General features: G+C 38.5%; 1 protein-coding gene across 1 annotated transcript; it reads left to right on the top strand.

The window, feature by feature from the left end:
* Positions 1-4,634: 4,634 nt before the first annotated feature.
* On the top strand, positions 4,635-7,987 carry LOC149390223 (glutamate decarboxylase 4-like). Its single transcript, XM_089619647.1, has 7 exons — positions 4,635-4,839; positions 4,985-5,189; positions 5,719-5,919; positions 6,215-6,429; positions 6,671-6,924; positions 7,012-7,064; positions 7,323-7,987. Exons 1-7 carry the CDS (start codon positions 4,754-4,756, stop codon positions 7,764-7,766), a joined length of 1,458 nt encoding a protein of 485 aa, XP_089475773.1. The 5' UTR covers positions 4,635-4,753; the 3' UTR covers positions 7,767-7,987.
* Positions 7,988-16,961: the final 8,974 nt, after the last annotated feature.

The following is a 16,961-nucleotide window of genomic DNA, read 5'->3' as shown; positions in this document are numbered from 1 at the left end:
ATTTGACCTAGTAATTTTTGCTCTTCGACTTTGAGACTTGTTCTCGAGTCGTCGCGTTTAAAAGTGCCCACTCACTAATTCCTTTTCTCTCCAGTGATTATAGTGATAGAAACTTTCGTGGTTGTTCGAGTTGGCGAGGAAAGAAGAGAGACGTGCTGCGAGGGGAGACAAACATTTTCAACCTTCCCAAGCCTTTTACACGTACTTGCTCTTTGTCTAGGTTAGTAAAATCGTTTTACTTGTCAAAAAGAAAATTTTTAAATTTCGCCTCTTGCTCGAAGCGTTAAACTTTTTCTTAACCCTAGATCAATTTCAACACTTTCTTCGTTCTTCGGGAACTCTAGTAACCATGAAAGTTTCTATCACACAAATCACTCGAGGTAAAAAGGAATAAATGTGTGGGAAATTTTAAACACAACGACTCAAGAACAAGTCTTAGAGTCGAAGAGCTAAACCACTAGGTCAAATGTGGACCTAGGTGCCAAAACAAAAACGAAAGGAGCTAGAGAGAGGGAGGGAGTTGGGCGGCCACAAGCTAGAGAGAGAAGCTCTCAATCTCTAAAATTGTGGGATGAGAAACAATGAGAACATCACATGCCCAAAAAGACAAAAACTTGTCTAGTTCTTGTTTTGACTTAGCTTCTAGTTTAACTATTCCTACTCTATATGACTTGTGACAGTGACCTCATGAATCCAAATGAACAAAGCTTGAGCTAACATACTTGGACTCAAAAGTTCACAAACCTTTTCCAAGTTAGCTTAATGTCAACTGACTCCACTAAAGAGTTGACACTGAGAATCTCTCGGTTCAAATGAATTTATTTTCTACTCAAGAATTCAACTTAATTGTGATGACTGGATCTATTGAATATTATCTATGTTTACCCTTCATGAATATCATCAGTTAGACGAGATTTACAAAATTACCATTTTACCCTTCTAACTGTTATTTCATCAACTCCTTTGTCGCTTGTGAATAAGTTAGAAACAATGTATTGACGAGGAGCTAACAAGTCACATTGATTCATCCAAAAGAGTCATGACTCAATTTGGACACTAGCCAGTTCATTTATTCACATTCCAAGGAACAAAGCATGAGGTGATATACATTGCATTTCAGCAATCTTATACATGAATTCCATATCTATGAGATATTCACAAAGTTACTCATGACATCTTCATAGCTTAGTATTTCATCAACCATCACTTGTGTTCCACATATATGAGATCAGGCTTTCCAAGCACATATCAGTCATCGACTAAGTTTTAGTTCACCGCCCGATCTCGGATTCCCAGCATGCGATTCAGTTTGATACGGAGACTATAGATGGTAGTTGTTATTGATTCTGAATGTTATCAGACCTCAACCCACTAATCATATGATGCTAATAAAGTAACTTCTTATCTTATTTAGTAATCATCATCATCTAGTGGGCAATATTCCTAACAGGAATAGGCTGTAGAAATCACTTCATCAAGAGTAAGAGATTCTCATCCATATTTTAAAGTATCACACAGTTGCTCATAAGGTTTTGGAAGAGAGTTTAGAATAAATATTGCATGATCCTCATCATCATTTTCTACATCAAGACTCTCTTGATCATAGATGAGCTTGGTGAAATCGTCGATGCTTTGCTGATCATTTATCTTTAAACTATAGAACCTTTACTTCAAGTAGACTTGCGTAGGTGTGACTTGGTCATGTACAATGACTCAATCTTAAGCCACATTTCTGATGCTGAGTCTTCTTTCACTACTTTCCTCAGGATTTGATTGATGAGGCTGAGTATGATTGTGTTCGTTGCTTTCTTGTTTCTTTTTTGTCGATAGAGTCGCAGACATCTTGGACTCTCCCTTTAGTGCTTCATCAAGCCCTAGGTTTCCTAGATGTGCTTCCATCTTGATTTTCCATTGATCAAAGTCGTTCTTGCCATCAAACTTCTCTATATCAGATTTGAAGTTTGCCGTCGTGGATTCTTGATCAGGGAATCGTAGATTTGGAATTCTTCAAATCGATGTTGCTAAGGTAGTTTGGCTACTTCATATCTACCTGTCGACTACAAGAAAGAGGGCTCTGATACCAATTTGTTAAGTTTTGCATGCGAAAAACCACAAAAACCACGCAGATAAGAACAATTCACAAGATCAAACTGGATCTTGAACAAAACTTGCGCTGGAAGTTATATTCTGAATTAATGCGCTAGGAACAGATAAATAGAAGAAGTAAGAATAAGAACACGCAATTTATATTGGTTCGGATTCAACTTGAATCCTAATCCAGTCAGAGCTCGAGAGAATCCTTTTATCGATCTACTATCTTCAAACAATGTACCAAAGTCTGTGATTACAGATAATCAAACCAACTCGCAGACGTAGCTTCGTCTTCACGGATACTTGATCTTCATGATCTCATCGAGCTCTCTCGAAATATCTCTTGATCTCTCACGCTCTCTAACTTTCTCTCACTACAATATCAGTTTGGTACAGGATGAATTGAATAACTAAGCCTAAGGCCAAATCCTGGTTTATATACTCACACAAGATAGGCTTACACACACACTTAGAATATCCTATCTTATGTCATTGCCACGTGGAAGATGACGAGGCATCTATTTCCACATATTGAATAGGAACGCCCCACATTTCCAAGCTTATTTTGACCATAACCATATACGCTTCAAATTCATATTAGATATTATCTAACAATGCCAAAGCAGTTTCAATTAACTTTAGGAGAAGCAAATTCATATCAATCAATAAGTTCTTTTCTTTCACCAAATCAACGATTTTTCTCAGGAAACCAAATATGAGAGAGAGAGAGAGAGAGCCACAAACCTTGAACGAAGTACTCCGATGAAGGACAGCCACAGGCAGTGATGGTGGACATGAATTCGTCACGGGAGCTAATTGATGCCGTAGTTGCGGGATCTCGACAGTGGGGCCCAGTACGAGGATCCCTGGATGAAGGGAAGCCAGTCCGGCGCCAGAGGAGAGGTTGGTTTGCATTTGAATGAAGAGGGATGATGGCTGCGGGATTTTGGGGGTGAGGTTGCAAGTTGGGGTTAGATCTCTGGACACAGATTTTGGCGTTTCTTTGAAGTTCGAGAAAATTGGGTGTGACACAGGTGAAGGACGGTGATAGATAGAGCTAAAGTTACGTAGAATTTGGGTTAAGTATATTTGGATAAGAAAATAGTTCTTTCGCTCATATTTTTTTAGTTTTTGTTGAAAATTAATAACTGCACGGGGATAATATTGGTGTCAATATCCTTAGAATTTTTGAGTGAATTGACGGTATTTTATAAATATCTTGTAAATGGGCAAATTAAGTATTTCTCCTGTATTTATTGTTAGGGATGGCAACGGGTACGGGTAAAGCTGGGTACACCTATTCCGTTACCCGTACCCGTTATAATTTTTTACCCGTTATCCGGACCCGTTTACCCGGATTTTGAGACGGTCCGGGTAACGGGGATACCCGCCGGGTAAGCGGGTTAAAAATATTGGATCCGTTACCCGTTTACCCGGTTTAAAAAAAGGGTAACGGGTCGGGTAGACCCGCTTACCCGTTTACCCGATTATAAAATAAAAATCCATGAACAATATAAAGTTTAAAAATAATAAAATTTAGGTGAAAAATATCAAAATGCTACTACAATATAAAGAACATTAAAATTCAAAATAAATAAATAAAAATACAAAAGAAGTCTTCATTGCAAATTGATCATTTTCATTGTAAATTTGGTCATCTTCATTGCAACATATTAAAATTTGTTATCTTTTTAAATATTTAAAAGTTAACGGGTCGGGTCTCGGGTAACCGGGTACGGGATGACTATTCCGTTACCCGTACCCGGACCCGTTAAAACCCTAACGGGTATTACCCGTTTACCCAAAAAGAACGGGTATTACCCGACCCGAATAAATCGGATAACGGGTCAGAACGCGGGTAACGGGTCAAATTGTCATCCCTATTTATTGCTGATTTTGCGCAAGTAACATTTTCCTATTAGTTTCTCATGAAAGAAGTTGAAATCTAAATCCACAAAAATAGCGAATAAATGCGTTATAACTTGATCATCAACACAGATTTGCTTTATTCCACAAAATACCCTTTACGCAGTTTTCTAACCAAAAGCCCAAACCCATGGTGGACTTTACCGTCGTCAATTTCTTTATTCCGTGCCAAAGTCTGACCAGAAAAAGCGCAAACCACAACGCCTAAAAAATTAGTGTATGAAAACAAAGCTTCATAAGAATATGATACTATTAACTTTATATGATATTATATATCGGTTGAACCCGACCCGTTCTTGACATTTCCTTCAACGGTCCACAATGACTAACACAAGAATATATCCAATATCGTTTACACCCTTGGTGTAATTTTCCAAGTGCTCTGACATATTCTCTATGTTCTAACTATAGCCATTGTTTTCGTCATTGCTACCATAAATGCAAACAATAAATTACGTGGTCAATTTGTGCATGCAAAATCCTCTTATTTATTTTTTTTTTCTTTCCAAAAGTCTTCTAATGCATTTGTATTTATAATTTTATATTGTACTTGTACAAAAGCAGCCATATACTTGAACCCCTATAAATACTATGCAGATGATCCTTCTATCAACCCATCTCAATGCAAATTCGATCCATTCTATTCAATACCATCAAATCATTAATTTAGTAGCACCCTCTATCTTTCTCCTTTTCATTTGCTAATCAAGCACAAGTCACCCTATTTATCATCATAATGGGGCTCTCAAAAACCTTCTCCGAATCCGACGAGTCAATTCACTCCACCTTTGCCTCTCGCTATGTCCGAGACTCAGCTGTGAAGTAATTAAGTCCTTGTTTTTATTTCCTTATTTATATTTGTTTATTTTTCGAACAATAATTTGATTTTTTTTTTTTCTCATTTCATTTAGGCAGTTGACATAAAATAAGTTAAGCAGTAATTAATTATTAATATAAATTTGTGAAGGTTCAAGATGCCGGAGAACTCAACCCCAAAGGATGTGGCGTATCAGATGATAAACGACGAGCTGATGCTGGACGGAAAACCGAGGCTGAACTTGGCATCGTTTGTGACGACATGGATGGAGCCAGAATGTGACAAGCTCGTTCTTGACTCCATCAACAAGAACTACGTCGACATGGACGAATATCCAGTCACCACTGAACTTCAGGTACGTGTACCGTGTCCGCGTATATATTATATATACACACACAGATATATAATATATGTACAGTTTATGTAAAAGTATATTAATTTCACACACGAGCTCAAATTCCATGCTCATCAGAGTGAAATATATTATTTGCATTTCCGCGTATATTAATTAATTAAGAAATCTTGCACTATAGTCAACCTTGTTTACTAGAGAGAAAACAAAATGTCATAAAAGAGGCCTTGTGTTCTTTCTTGGCGTATTTTAATAGCGGATCTCTCAAACCTATACAAGAGCTTTTTTAAACTTGAATATTATGTATGATATTCCATTTTGTTGAATTTATTCTAATACAAAAAAATTATTATATTTTGTTTTTCTTTTCTATGACAATTGGTGATAATGGTCATTTCAGTTAAAATAATATGGGTAGAGAATAGATTTTCAAATTTTTTGAAATGTTAAAGTACTGTTTATATGATCCTAAATAAAATACATGTATATGGAATTTTGTATGAACCCTAATAAATTTATAACATGTGGACAGAACCGTTGCGTGAATATGATAGCGAATCTGTTCAATGCCCCGATTGGAGATTCAGAGGCGGCGGTGGGAGTGGGGACAGTGGGATCGTCGGAAGCAATAATGCTGGCGGGCCTTGCCTTCAAGAGGAAATGGCAAAACAAGCGCAAGGCCGAGGGTAAATCCTGTCACAACCCCAACATTGTCACCGGAGCCAATGTCCAGGTATATATATATATATATATATATATATATATATATATATATATATATATATATATATATATTTAAAATTGATTGAGTTGGAATATATAACAAAAATTCGATCCTTTACAGTTTACATTTTTATCTAAGAAGAGGAAATTTAATTTATACAAATAAATAATTTTTCTCATGAGCTATGATTATTAATTTCATACTAATAAAAATTGACCAAGCATGGATATATATAGATCCCTTCCCTTTCTTACTTGTGATCGTATTGAGCATATTACTAATTCCGAGTTTCATTTTAATATAGGTGTGCTGGGAGAAGTTTGCAAGGTACTTTGAGGTGGAGCTGAAGGAAGTAAAAGTGAGGGAAGGGTATTATGTGATGGACCCCGAGAAGGCTGTCGAGATGGTCGACGAGAACACCATTTGCATTGCCGCAATATTGGGCTCCACTTATAACGGCGAGTTCGAAGATGTCAAGCTTTTGAACGACCTCCTCCTCCAGAAGAACAACCAAACCGGGTACAACAAAATATTAAGCTTACCAGAGAGTTTTAATTTAAATGAAGAAACTAGGGAATTGTTATTAAATATAAAAAAAAAATTAATTTTATTGTTTTAAGTCCCCCTCAAATTAATTTAATTTAATTTTTCTGTATAAATATGACTATACTCCAGAACAACTTGGAGAGTATATATACAATATGGTTCCTTCAATATACATACCATCATATCCTTAGTATTGTTTAATTTGTGGTTTCAGATGGGACACTCCGATCCATGTTGACGCAGCGAGTGGCGGGTTTATAGCGCCATTCTTGTACCCGGAACTGGAATGGGATTTCAGGCTTCCTTTAGTGAAGAGCATCAACGTTAGTGGCCACAAATATGGGCTTGTCTACGCCGGAGTTGGTTGGGTTGTTTGGAGGACCAAAGATGACTTGCCTGAGGACCTCATTTTTCATATCAACTACCTTGGCGCAGACCAACCTACCTTCACTCTCAATTTCTCAAAAGGTTGACTTTTCTTTTCCCAAACTTTTGATTCTGTTGACCATCTCTAAATCTTAACTATGTTTCTAATATCTTCTCATTGTTTGACAGGTTCCAGTCAGATTATTGCTCAATATTATCAACTCATCCGATTGGGTTTCGAGGTAATTACGCCATCTCAACATCACTAACCCGATTGGAACTCTAATCGTTAAAATAGCTCTCTAATTTTTAATTATCTGAAACCTTAGCGATGTATATATGTAAAGCCAGTCACGTTGTCATGAAAATAATCTCCATAAAAAACTGGAGTAGACATATATGTTCTGTTCTAGAGCTCCAAATCTTTGAATACTCGAAGTTATCTCTGATTTTCATTGTAACAATTTCTGTTTTCTCCTTTATATACTGTAATTTTCTAGGGCTACCGGAACGTGATGGAGAATTGCCACAAAAACGCGATGGTCCTGAAAGAAGGGCTTGAAAAGACGGGCCGGTTCGAGATTCTGTCAAAGGACGAGGGAGTTCCGGTGGTGGCGTTCTCTCTTAAAGACCGGTCCCGCCATGATGAGTTCGAGGTTTCGGAGCTCTTGCGCCGCTTCGGGTGGATAGTCCCCGCCTACTCCATGCCCGCCGATGCCCGCCACGTCACCCTCCTCCGCGTCGTCATCAGGGAGGACTTTTCGCGCACCCTCGCCGAGCGCCTCGTCATCGACGTCACCAAAGTCCTCCAGGAGCTCGACAAGCTTCCCCCAAAAAACTCCGTTAATTCGAAGTATGAGGAGATCGAGGAGAGGAGCGTCGCGGCTCACTGGAAGAACATTGTTAGGGCTAAGAAATCCTCCGATGAAACAGCCCTCTATTGACCAAGACTTGACTTCATCGTTTGCATTATTCTTAATAACTATTGTGCTATATATGTTTGGAATATATATAGATACAGTTTCATAACCCCAGGCGGTGTTTGATTATTATTATTATTTCTTCTTCTTTTTATTTGTTTTTGGATTAACATGCGTTTTCTGGGATAATGTACTGATTCTCATTTTACTGCCTTCAATATTTTTTTCGATGCTAATTAATTGGATACGGCTTACTTTTTTTTTCTTCATATATATATATATATATATATATATATATTAGTGTTGCTAACGTTATTCCATTTTGAGAGAAATTGACCAGCTGGAATCCTTTTTCAACCATATTTATATACATACAGGAATTTATGCACGAAATTCGTGAAGAGAGATGAGATTATTGTTACAAAATATAATCATACCCGGAAAATAAAAAGAGGGATGAGAAATATAATCACATCCGGAAAATAAAAAAAGAGATTCAATCATCGTTAGGAAAAACAAATATTTAGAGGAAGATTAAATTAAATTAAAGGAGCAATTAGGCTCCTCAATAAGAATCCGGATTCTCTGTCCTCAAAATATGTCACCCACTTTGTCCACCAATAGAGTAACAACACGTCATCTCTTCTTAATTATGTCATTCTTATATCTGTTAAGTTCTTTAACAGCGTTACTTTCCTTTTTTTTCCCACAAAATTCCAAATTAGGCAAAAAAAAAAAAAAACAGAGAAAAGTTTTCCGATTCAAACTCTATGATATATGTCCAATCCGTTAGTTTTGTTCATCAGTAATGATTTATGGCACGGATCACGAATTTTAACGACTGACTCAGGAGTTCCCTCCCTACCAAAAAGCATTAAATGCTGAGTGAATAGTTTAAAATCGTGGCTCGTGCCAAATAACATTACTCTTTATTTATTCATGTGGCCTAGTTATTGTCATGAAATGACACTAATGAAATGATATGACTAATGAAAAGGTACAAATAATTATTGATAGAAAAATTCAGATTGCTATTCGTTAAATATAGTGATCCCAATGGTTGCCTCAAAATATTATAAATGGACCTCTTCTCTTATTTGGACATATCCCATTTTTAGACAATAAAACTTGTCGATAAATTAATAAGTGAAGTTAAAGAAAAAAAGCCGAAGGTCTCCATCATTACGTCTGAGGAAAATCATTGATGATCCGTATTTTCGCTTCCGCTCATTAGGTCGTCACTCCAAAACTGTAAGTTTATTTAACATCGTTTTGCTATTAAATTTTGAATTTATGGATTCTAAACTGTTTATACGTGTTGCTTTTGTTTTGATTAAAAATACTTAATGCTTTAGTATAGTGAACATTTTGGTGAGCGAAGCAGTACTTGAACGTCACTACTACAGATGTAGGATTATACAAACCACTTTCTACAATGCTTAAAATAAGTGTTGTAGAAACTAGGGATTCTACAACGCTTATCACAAGCGTTGTAGAAACTTGGTGTTTCTACAACGCTTATGGATAAGCGTTGTAGAAACTGGGTGTTTCTACAACGCTTCTGGCTAAGCGTTGTAGAATTAAATATATTTCAGATTTCCCACAACGCTTAGACAATCTGTTCTAGAATCCTCGCCGCGGCGAGAACTTTCTACGACGCATAGTGAAAGCGTTGTAGAAGGATGTAATACGCCGCGGCGATATTTATACCTCGCCGCGGTGACTGGTTTCTACAACGCTTAATAAAAGCGTTGTAGAAACCAGTCGCCGTGGCGAGGTATAAATCTCGCCGCGGCTAGAAATATTCTCTGCCGCGGCGAGGAGGATACCGTGGCCAAGCAGTTTTTTAAGAATTGTCTCAGCGCGGCGAGAAACTCCTACAACGGTTAAAATATCCGTTGTAGGAGCATCTCGCCGCGGCGAAGACATATTTTCAGCGCGGCGAGGCGTTTTAGGTTTTCACTATAAAATGCCGTTTTCAGTTTTTTTTCTCATTTTTTCCAATATCCCCACGCGAGACAACCATTTTCGGACGCATCTATCCAGTTTTTTTCTTACAAAATCCCTCGCCACGTCCTCGCCGCCCCAAATCTCGTCGTCGCCTTGTCCTCGCGGCCATCTCTCTCTCTCGCCAAGTCCTCGCCGACCGTCTCTCTCGCGCCTCTCTCTCTCTTGCCGCCTCTCTCTCTCTTTTAAACATTGTAAGGTATGATTTTCAAAGTTTTTTAAGGTGGTCATTGATTTAATTTCGTGTTGTTGATATGGATTTTTTATTGTTTATCCGAATTGCATATTGTTTGATTTTTTTTAATTCACAAATTTAGGGTTTTGTTTGATTTTCTCTGTTTAGAACACGAAATTAGAATTTTGTTTGACATATTATGAATGAATTTATGTTAGAATGAATTTGAATGAGAATTTGAGTTAGATTGAAATATCCGGATTGTGTTTGAATATTGTGACATAGGTTAGTGGTTAAAATGGTTATGTTGATAAATGTTGAGATTGAATTGTTTATGAATTTGTGATTGGTCGAATTGTTTATGAATTTGTGATTGGTCGAATTGTTTATGAATTTGTGATTGTTGGAATTGTTTTATGAATTTGTCATGTTTAAATATATATAGTTGGAATTGATATATAATTTGTTATATGTGTGACATAGTTAGTATTTAAAATTGTTATGTTAATTGTAGAATTGTTTATGATTATGTTTTGTAGGAGCTTGAAAATGCGTTGAACTAAAAATACGGCGGGCTCCACGGCTCCGAGCTCTCCCAAAGGTCAGAGTAAAGAAAAAAAGTAAGCGACCTCGTCAGTCTCCCGAAGAGGAATACAACTCGAGTATCTTTACAAGCAAGGTCGCGGAGGAACGATACGAAAAAATCTTTGAGAGAGGATTCAATGATTAGGGGAGGTACTGTGTTGTACCCGAGTTCGATGCGAACGTCAACTTGGTGTACGAATTCTACGCAAACTTGCCGGACTCCAAACGTGATGTTGTGACGGTCCGTGGGAAACCGGTCGATATGAGTGTCGAAGCTATCAACGATTTTCTTGGGACCCCAGACGTGCCTTTCGAGAACGAGGGCTATCGAGAATGGCTAAGAAGTGGAAGCCATGAGGAGATGTCGCGGGTGTTGTGCATTTCGGGAGAGGATTGGGTCACTGAAAAAGGAAAAAAGGGTACTCAAGCGTGACCAACTCACCAGGATCGCTAATGTTGGAATTGATCTAGGGTTTAGGAAAAAGTTTAACGCTTCGGTAAGCGGCGAAATTTTAAAAATTTTCTTTTGACAAGTAAAACGATTTTACTAAACTAGACAAAGAGCAAGCACATGTAAATGAAAACTATTATGAGCATAAATAATTTACTAACCTTTTTAGAAGCTTGAACGTTGATGAGCCTTCGAAAGGTTGAAAACGTTCGTCTCCCTCGCAACACGTCTCTCTTCTTTCCTCTCCAACTCGAGCAACCACGAAAGTTTCTATCACTATAATCACTGGAGAAAAATAGGAATTAGTGTGTGGGCACTTTTAAACACTACGACTCAAGAACAAGTCTAAAAGTCGAAGAGCTAAACTCGCTAGGTCAAATGAGGACCTAGGTGCCAAAACAAAAACGAAAAGAACTTAGAGAGAGAAGGAGAGAGGGGCGGCCAAGCTAGAGAGAGAAGCTCTCAAATCTCTAAAACTTGGGATGAATGAAATGTGAAGAATGAGGCTCCTATTTATAGGAGAGGCTTTACCTTCAATAAGGTAATTTCCTCTTCTATAGAATATCACATATTCATGAGCAAATATAGCCTTATTTCCTCTTTCATTTGGGCGGCCAAGGGGGCTTCTAGAAGGCTTGGATTTGTTTCATCTTTTGCTCCATTGCCTTGCTTGGCCGAATTCCCTTATGCCATGCATAGGAAATTTGTTTCCTCATTTTCTTTTCGCAAGTATCTTGATACATTTATGCACAAAATATTCTCTCTTTCTTTTGGGTGATGGGCGCCAAAGGCTTCTCTAGAAGGAGCTTCTAGAAGCTTCTTCATTTGTTCATGACAACATGAGAAAGGCACATTAAGAATTTTCAATAAAATTCTTATGAAATGAAATTAATCCATAAGGCCCAATTAAATCAATATTGCCGAGTGGTCTTAAGTCATCAAATGACCTTGTCAAAAAATTTATTGACATTCATTTCATCCTATGTCCAAAAGGGCAAAAATACCCTTTTGACAATTTTCATAAAACTTGTCTCGTTCTTGTTTTGACTTAGCTTCTAGTTTAACTATTCCTACTCGATGTGATTTGTGACAGTGACCTCATGGATCCAAATGAACAAAGCTTGAGCTAAACACTTGAACTCAAAAATTCACAAACCTTTTCCAAGTTTAGCTTAATGTCAACTTACTCCACTAAAGAGTTGACACTGAAAATCTCTCGGTTCAAATGAATTTATTTTCTACTCAAGAATTCAACCTAATTGTAATGAGTGGATCCAAAGAATATTATCAGTGTTTACCCTTCATGAATATCATCAGCTAGTCGGGATTTACAAAATTACCATTTACCCTTCTAGTTGTTATTTCCTCAACTCATTTGTCGCTTGTGAATAAGTAAGAAATAATGTATTGACGAGGAGCTAACAAGTCACATTGTTTCATCCAAAAGAGTCATGACTCAATTTGGACACTGGCCAGTTCATTTATTCACAATCCAAGGAACAAAGCAGGAGGTGATATACATTGCATTTCAGCAATCTTGTACATGAATTCCATATCTATGAGAACTTCACAAAGTTACTCATGACACCTTCACAACTTAGTACTTCACCAATAGGTCCTGTTCAGACACATAGTGAGTCCGAACTCTGACTTTCTCAAATGAGAATATGTAAGCTGTGAAATGACATGTCTCATTTCAGGATTGAGGTAAGCACGATGCAATTCATACATAGTGACTTCGAGACATAAGAGGTTAAATGGTTTGTTCTTATTTTGTCTCTAGAAGTGCACTGGTCAATTCAGTACCTTTGGAAGATACCTAGAAGAACTATAGGGTCTCCAACTCACAATGCCCCATAACCAGACATCATAGATTCTCCTAATAATCGTACTGAGGTCAATAGTCCTTTGACCCTTAGATTGCGAATATATCGTTTTAAGCAAACTACGAAGAGTTTGTTCATGCAAATCTACATTTGTCTCATCGTAAGTTGTTAAGTTTGTTTATGGAATAAAGACTAAGGTTTTATCATAAAGCTTCAAACAGACAAGGAAGAATGAATGAACATTTCAACTTTTTATTAAAGAATAAGCAATTACAAGCAAGAGTCTTCGTGAGACTTTATTACATCAAATGTACAAAATAAAGACTACAACTCTTCTTGTGGACACCATTGACAACAAACTCCCACTTGACTCAAAGAAGATGTGTGTACTCCTTCATGCCTAATCCCTCTCGATGTTGGTCGAAGACCTTGTTCGCTAGGGCCTTGGTGAATGGATCTGCTAGGTTGTCCACCGTTGAGATCTTCTTCACTTCCACGTCTCCGCGCTGCACGTTCTCTCGAATCAAATGGTATTTCCTCTCAATATGTTTAGAGCGCTTATGGCTTCGAGGTTCCTTTGAGTTAGCGACAGCCCCACTATTATCACAATAAAGGGTCATGGGCTCGTCGACGTTTGGAACAACTTCCAAATACTTAAGGAATTTTCTAAGCTATACACCCTCTTTGGATGCTTCACAAGCAGCCACATATTCTGCTTCCATTGTAGAGTCAGCAATGCAAGATTGCTTAATACTCCTCCACACAACAGCTCCACCATTAAGGATGAACACAGATCCCGAAGTGGATTTCCTGGAATCCTTATCCGCTTGAAAATCGGAGTCGGTATATCCCGTCATAGTCAGGTCAGTACCTGAGTATGTAAGCATCAACTTCCTAGTTCTTCGAAGATACTTGAGAACATGCTTAACAGCAATCCAGTGCTCGGGTCCAGGGTTGGATTGGAAACGGCTAACTACGCCAACGGCGAACCATATATCAGGTCTAGTGCAAAGCATAGCATACATGAGGCTTCCTACGGCAGAGGCGTACGAAATTTTCCTCATGTCTTCAACCTCTTGTGCAGTCTTGGGAGGCTGGTCCTTAGAGAGTGAGATTCCATTCCTAAAGGGTGTTTGGCCATTTTGGAGTCTTACATCGAGAAGCGATCCATCATCTTATCAATATAAGATGCTTGAGAGAGCGACAGGGTCCAGTTTTTCCGATCTCGAAAGATTTGGATCCCCAGAATGTACGCGGCTTCTCGTAGATCCTTCATATCGAATTGCTTTGCTAACCAGACCTTAACCTCAGATAATTTACCCACATCGTTACCTATGAGTAATATATCATCGACATATAGTACCATAAACACAACTTTGCCTTCGTGTATTAGCTTGTAAACACAAGGCACATCTATTGACTGTTCAAAGCCGAAGCTTTTCACAGTTTCATCGAATCTAATATTCCATAACCTAGATGCTTGCTTAAGTCCATAAATGGACTTAAGTAACTCACAAACCTTGGTCTCTTGACCTTTTTCCACGAAACCGTCTGGTTGAGCCATGTAAATGCGCTCATCAAGATTGCCATTCAGGAAGGCTGTCTTGACATCCATTTGCCAGATCTCATAGTCGAGAGCTGCAGCTATGGATATGAGTAAGCAGATGGATTCAAGCATCGCGACTGGCGAGAAGGTTTCTTCATAGTCAATCCCTTCTTGTTGGGTATAACCCATAGCCACAAGTCATGCTTTGAACGTCTCGACGTTCCCATCCGGACCCTTTTTCTTCTTGTATATCCACTTACACCCTACGGGTTTAATCCCTTCGGGAAGGTCTACAAGTTTTTGTATTTTGTTCACATACATCGAGTGCATTTTAACTTTCGTGGCTTCATGCCAAAGGTTTGATTCAGAACAAGCCATCGCTTGGCTATAGGAAACAGGGTCATCCATGTCGGAGACGGCTACAAGAGTGTCTCCATAAGACATGTACCTGTCAGGCTTTTGAGTAGCCCTCCCACTACGTCGAAGTACTACTTGATGAGATTCTGAAGAGTTAGGTTGTGTTTCAGTTGGGGTAAGAACAGTTCTTACAATTTTTCTTCTAGGTTTTGCATCCTTCATAAAGTACTCTTCAAGGAAATGAGCATTCGTGCTAACGAAAGTCTTATCGTCCTCGGGACTATAGAAAGTAAAACTTTTGGTTTCCTTTGGATATCCAACGAACAGACACAATTCTGACCTACTAGCCAACTTGCTAGTCTGTTACCTCAACACGTGTGCAGAGCAACCCCAAATATTGATGCGGCCAAGATTTACTTTACGGCCAGTCTATCGTTCATAAGGAGTACCAGGAACCATTTTGGACGGAACTTGGTTCAGAATGTAAGCGGTTGTTTCGAGGGCATATCCCCAAAAGGAAATAGGGAGTGATGAGTAACTCATCATTGATCTAACCATCTCCATAAGAGTTCGGTTTCTTCTCTCTAACACTCCGTTTTGTTGAGATGTGCCAGGTGCGGGAAGCTGAGAAGTGATACCTTCTTCTTTAAGAAAGTCATCGAACTCTCCAGACATATACTCACCACCTCGATCAGAACGAAGGGTTTTGAACACTTTGCCAGTTTGGTTTTCCACGAAAGCCCTAAAGACCTTAAATACGTTAAAGGTCTCGGATTTGTGTTTGAGCAAATAGACAAAACCATATCGTGAGTAATCATCGGTGAAGGTAACGAAGTATTCGTATCCTCCACGTGCCTGTTGACTGATCGGACCACATACATCAGAATGTAATAGTTCCAGCAACTCAGTGGCTCTTCGACCCTTATCGGAGAAAGGCCGCTTAGTCATCTTTCCTTCTATGCTGGATTCACAAGTAGGTAGTGAACCTATTGCAGAGGCTTGGAGTGGACCTTCCCTCACAAGTCTCTTAATCCTATCTAGACTGATATGACCAAGTCTTAAGTGCCATAGGTATGTTTATTTTGTTAGATCGGAGGATTCAGAAAGTTTGATCCTCTTTGGCTCCCTAATTAAATCGTTATCTATTTCAGTGTCTAAAAGAGAAGGTTGAGTGGGATAAATGTAGAAAAGAGCATTCTTCATACTTGCATCAGTGACAAAAGAATTATCAGGAAACGAAATACGAATTCCATTCTTAATGAACTTTAAACAATAATCTTGCCCAAGAAGACGGGCAACATATATTAAGTTCTTCCCAAAGGTAGGAACAAAATAAATATTATTCAAGTTTAAAGTGCGGTCTTCAAAGGACAGCGTCACTGATCCCTCAGCCTTTGCAGACACCAGGCTCCCATCACCCCATTTGAAACAGAATTCGCCTTCCTCTAAGCTTTTGGTTTTCTTGAAACAAGTAAAGGTACAAAAAATATGGTTACTAGCAGCGGAGTCAAGAATCCACGTTGATACATTATCAGCTACTATGCATGCTTCGGTAATTAGTACAATACTATGTTCCTTTGCTTTGAGATAGGCAGGACAGTTCTTCTTATCGGCCTTGTGAGGTCTCTTCTTAGTTCCAGAGGCGGAGGCTTTGTGCTTAGTAGCATGTGTCTCTCCTTGATTCCTCTTTCTCTTAGTGAGACCTTCAGTAGTGTGAAGCTTCTTCATAAGCTTGGTAATAGTGTACTCTAGCTTGTTCATGGAGTAGTTCCACTTGAAGGTATCAAAAGATTCGGGGAGAGTTTCCAAAATCATATCTATTTCGGTCTCCTCATTAATCTTAGATCCTAGGATTTCCATCTTATTCAGGTAACTAATGATCAGCATCATATGATCCCTGACAGGAGTCTTAGCCTTCATGCGACAATTCATAAATTGTCGGACTGCTTGTTGCCTTGTTTGACGCATTTGCCCTCCAAACATCTCTTGGAGATTGTAGAGCATGTTAGCGGTAGTCTCGATGTCACGATGTTGCTGTTTCAGCATATTGTTCATAGATGCAAAGATATAGCACCTCACAATCTCATCGGATCGAAGCCAGGCCGCTAAGGCGTCTTTGTCCTCTTGAGTCGAATCATCATTCGTCAGAGGAGGACACGGGGTGGTGAGTACCCATTTGGGCTTGTTAACGGTAAGGATGATATCGAGGTTATATTTCGAATCTTCGTAGTTTTTGTTTTCTGGTTTGTTTGAGGAAAGGATGATCGAGAGA

This window comes from Urtica dioica, chromosome 7 (assembly GCF_054948205.1).
Source record: "Urtica dioica subsp. dioica isolate 48M chromosome 7, U.dioica_male_clone48M_v1_H2, whole genome shotgun sequence".
In the NCBI taxonomy this organism is placed as follows: Eukaryota; Viridiplantae; Streptophyta; class Magnoliopsida; order Rosales; family Urticaceae; genus Urtica; species Urtica dioica.
This window is presented reverse-complemented; position numbering and strand designations above follow the sequence as displayed.

What these genes read in the sequence shown, in the direction of transcription:
- LOC149390223 (XM_089619647.1), top strand. Translation starts at nt 4,754, where the DNA reads ATGGGGCTCTCAAAAACCTTCTCCGAATCCGACGAGTCAATTCACTCC. An exon ending in GTCCGAGACTCAGCTGTGAA is followed by an intron (nt 4,840 to 4,984) that starts GTAATTAAGTCC and finishes AAATTTGTGAAG; the next exon opens with GTTCAAGATGCCGGAGAACT. An exon ending in CACTCTCAATTTCTCAAAAG is followed by an intron (nt 6,925 to 7,011) that starts GTTGACTTTTCT and finishes ATTGTTTGACAG; the next exon opens with GTTCCAGTCAGATTATTGCT.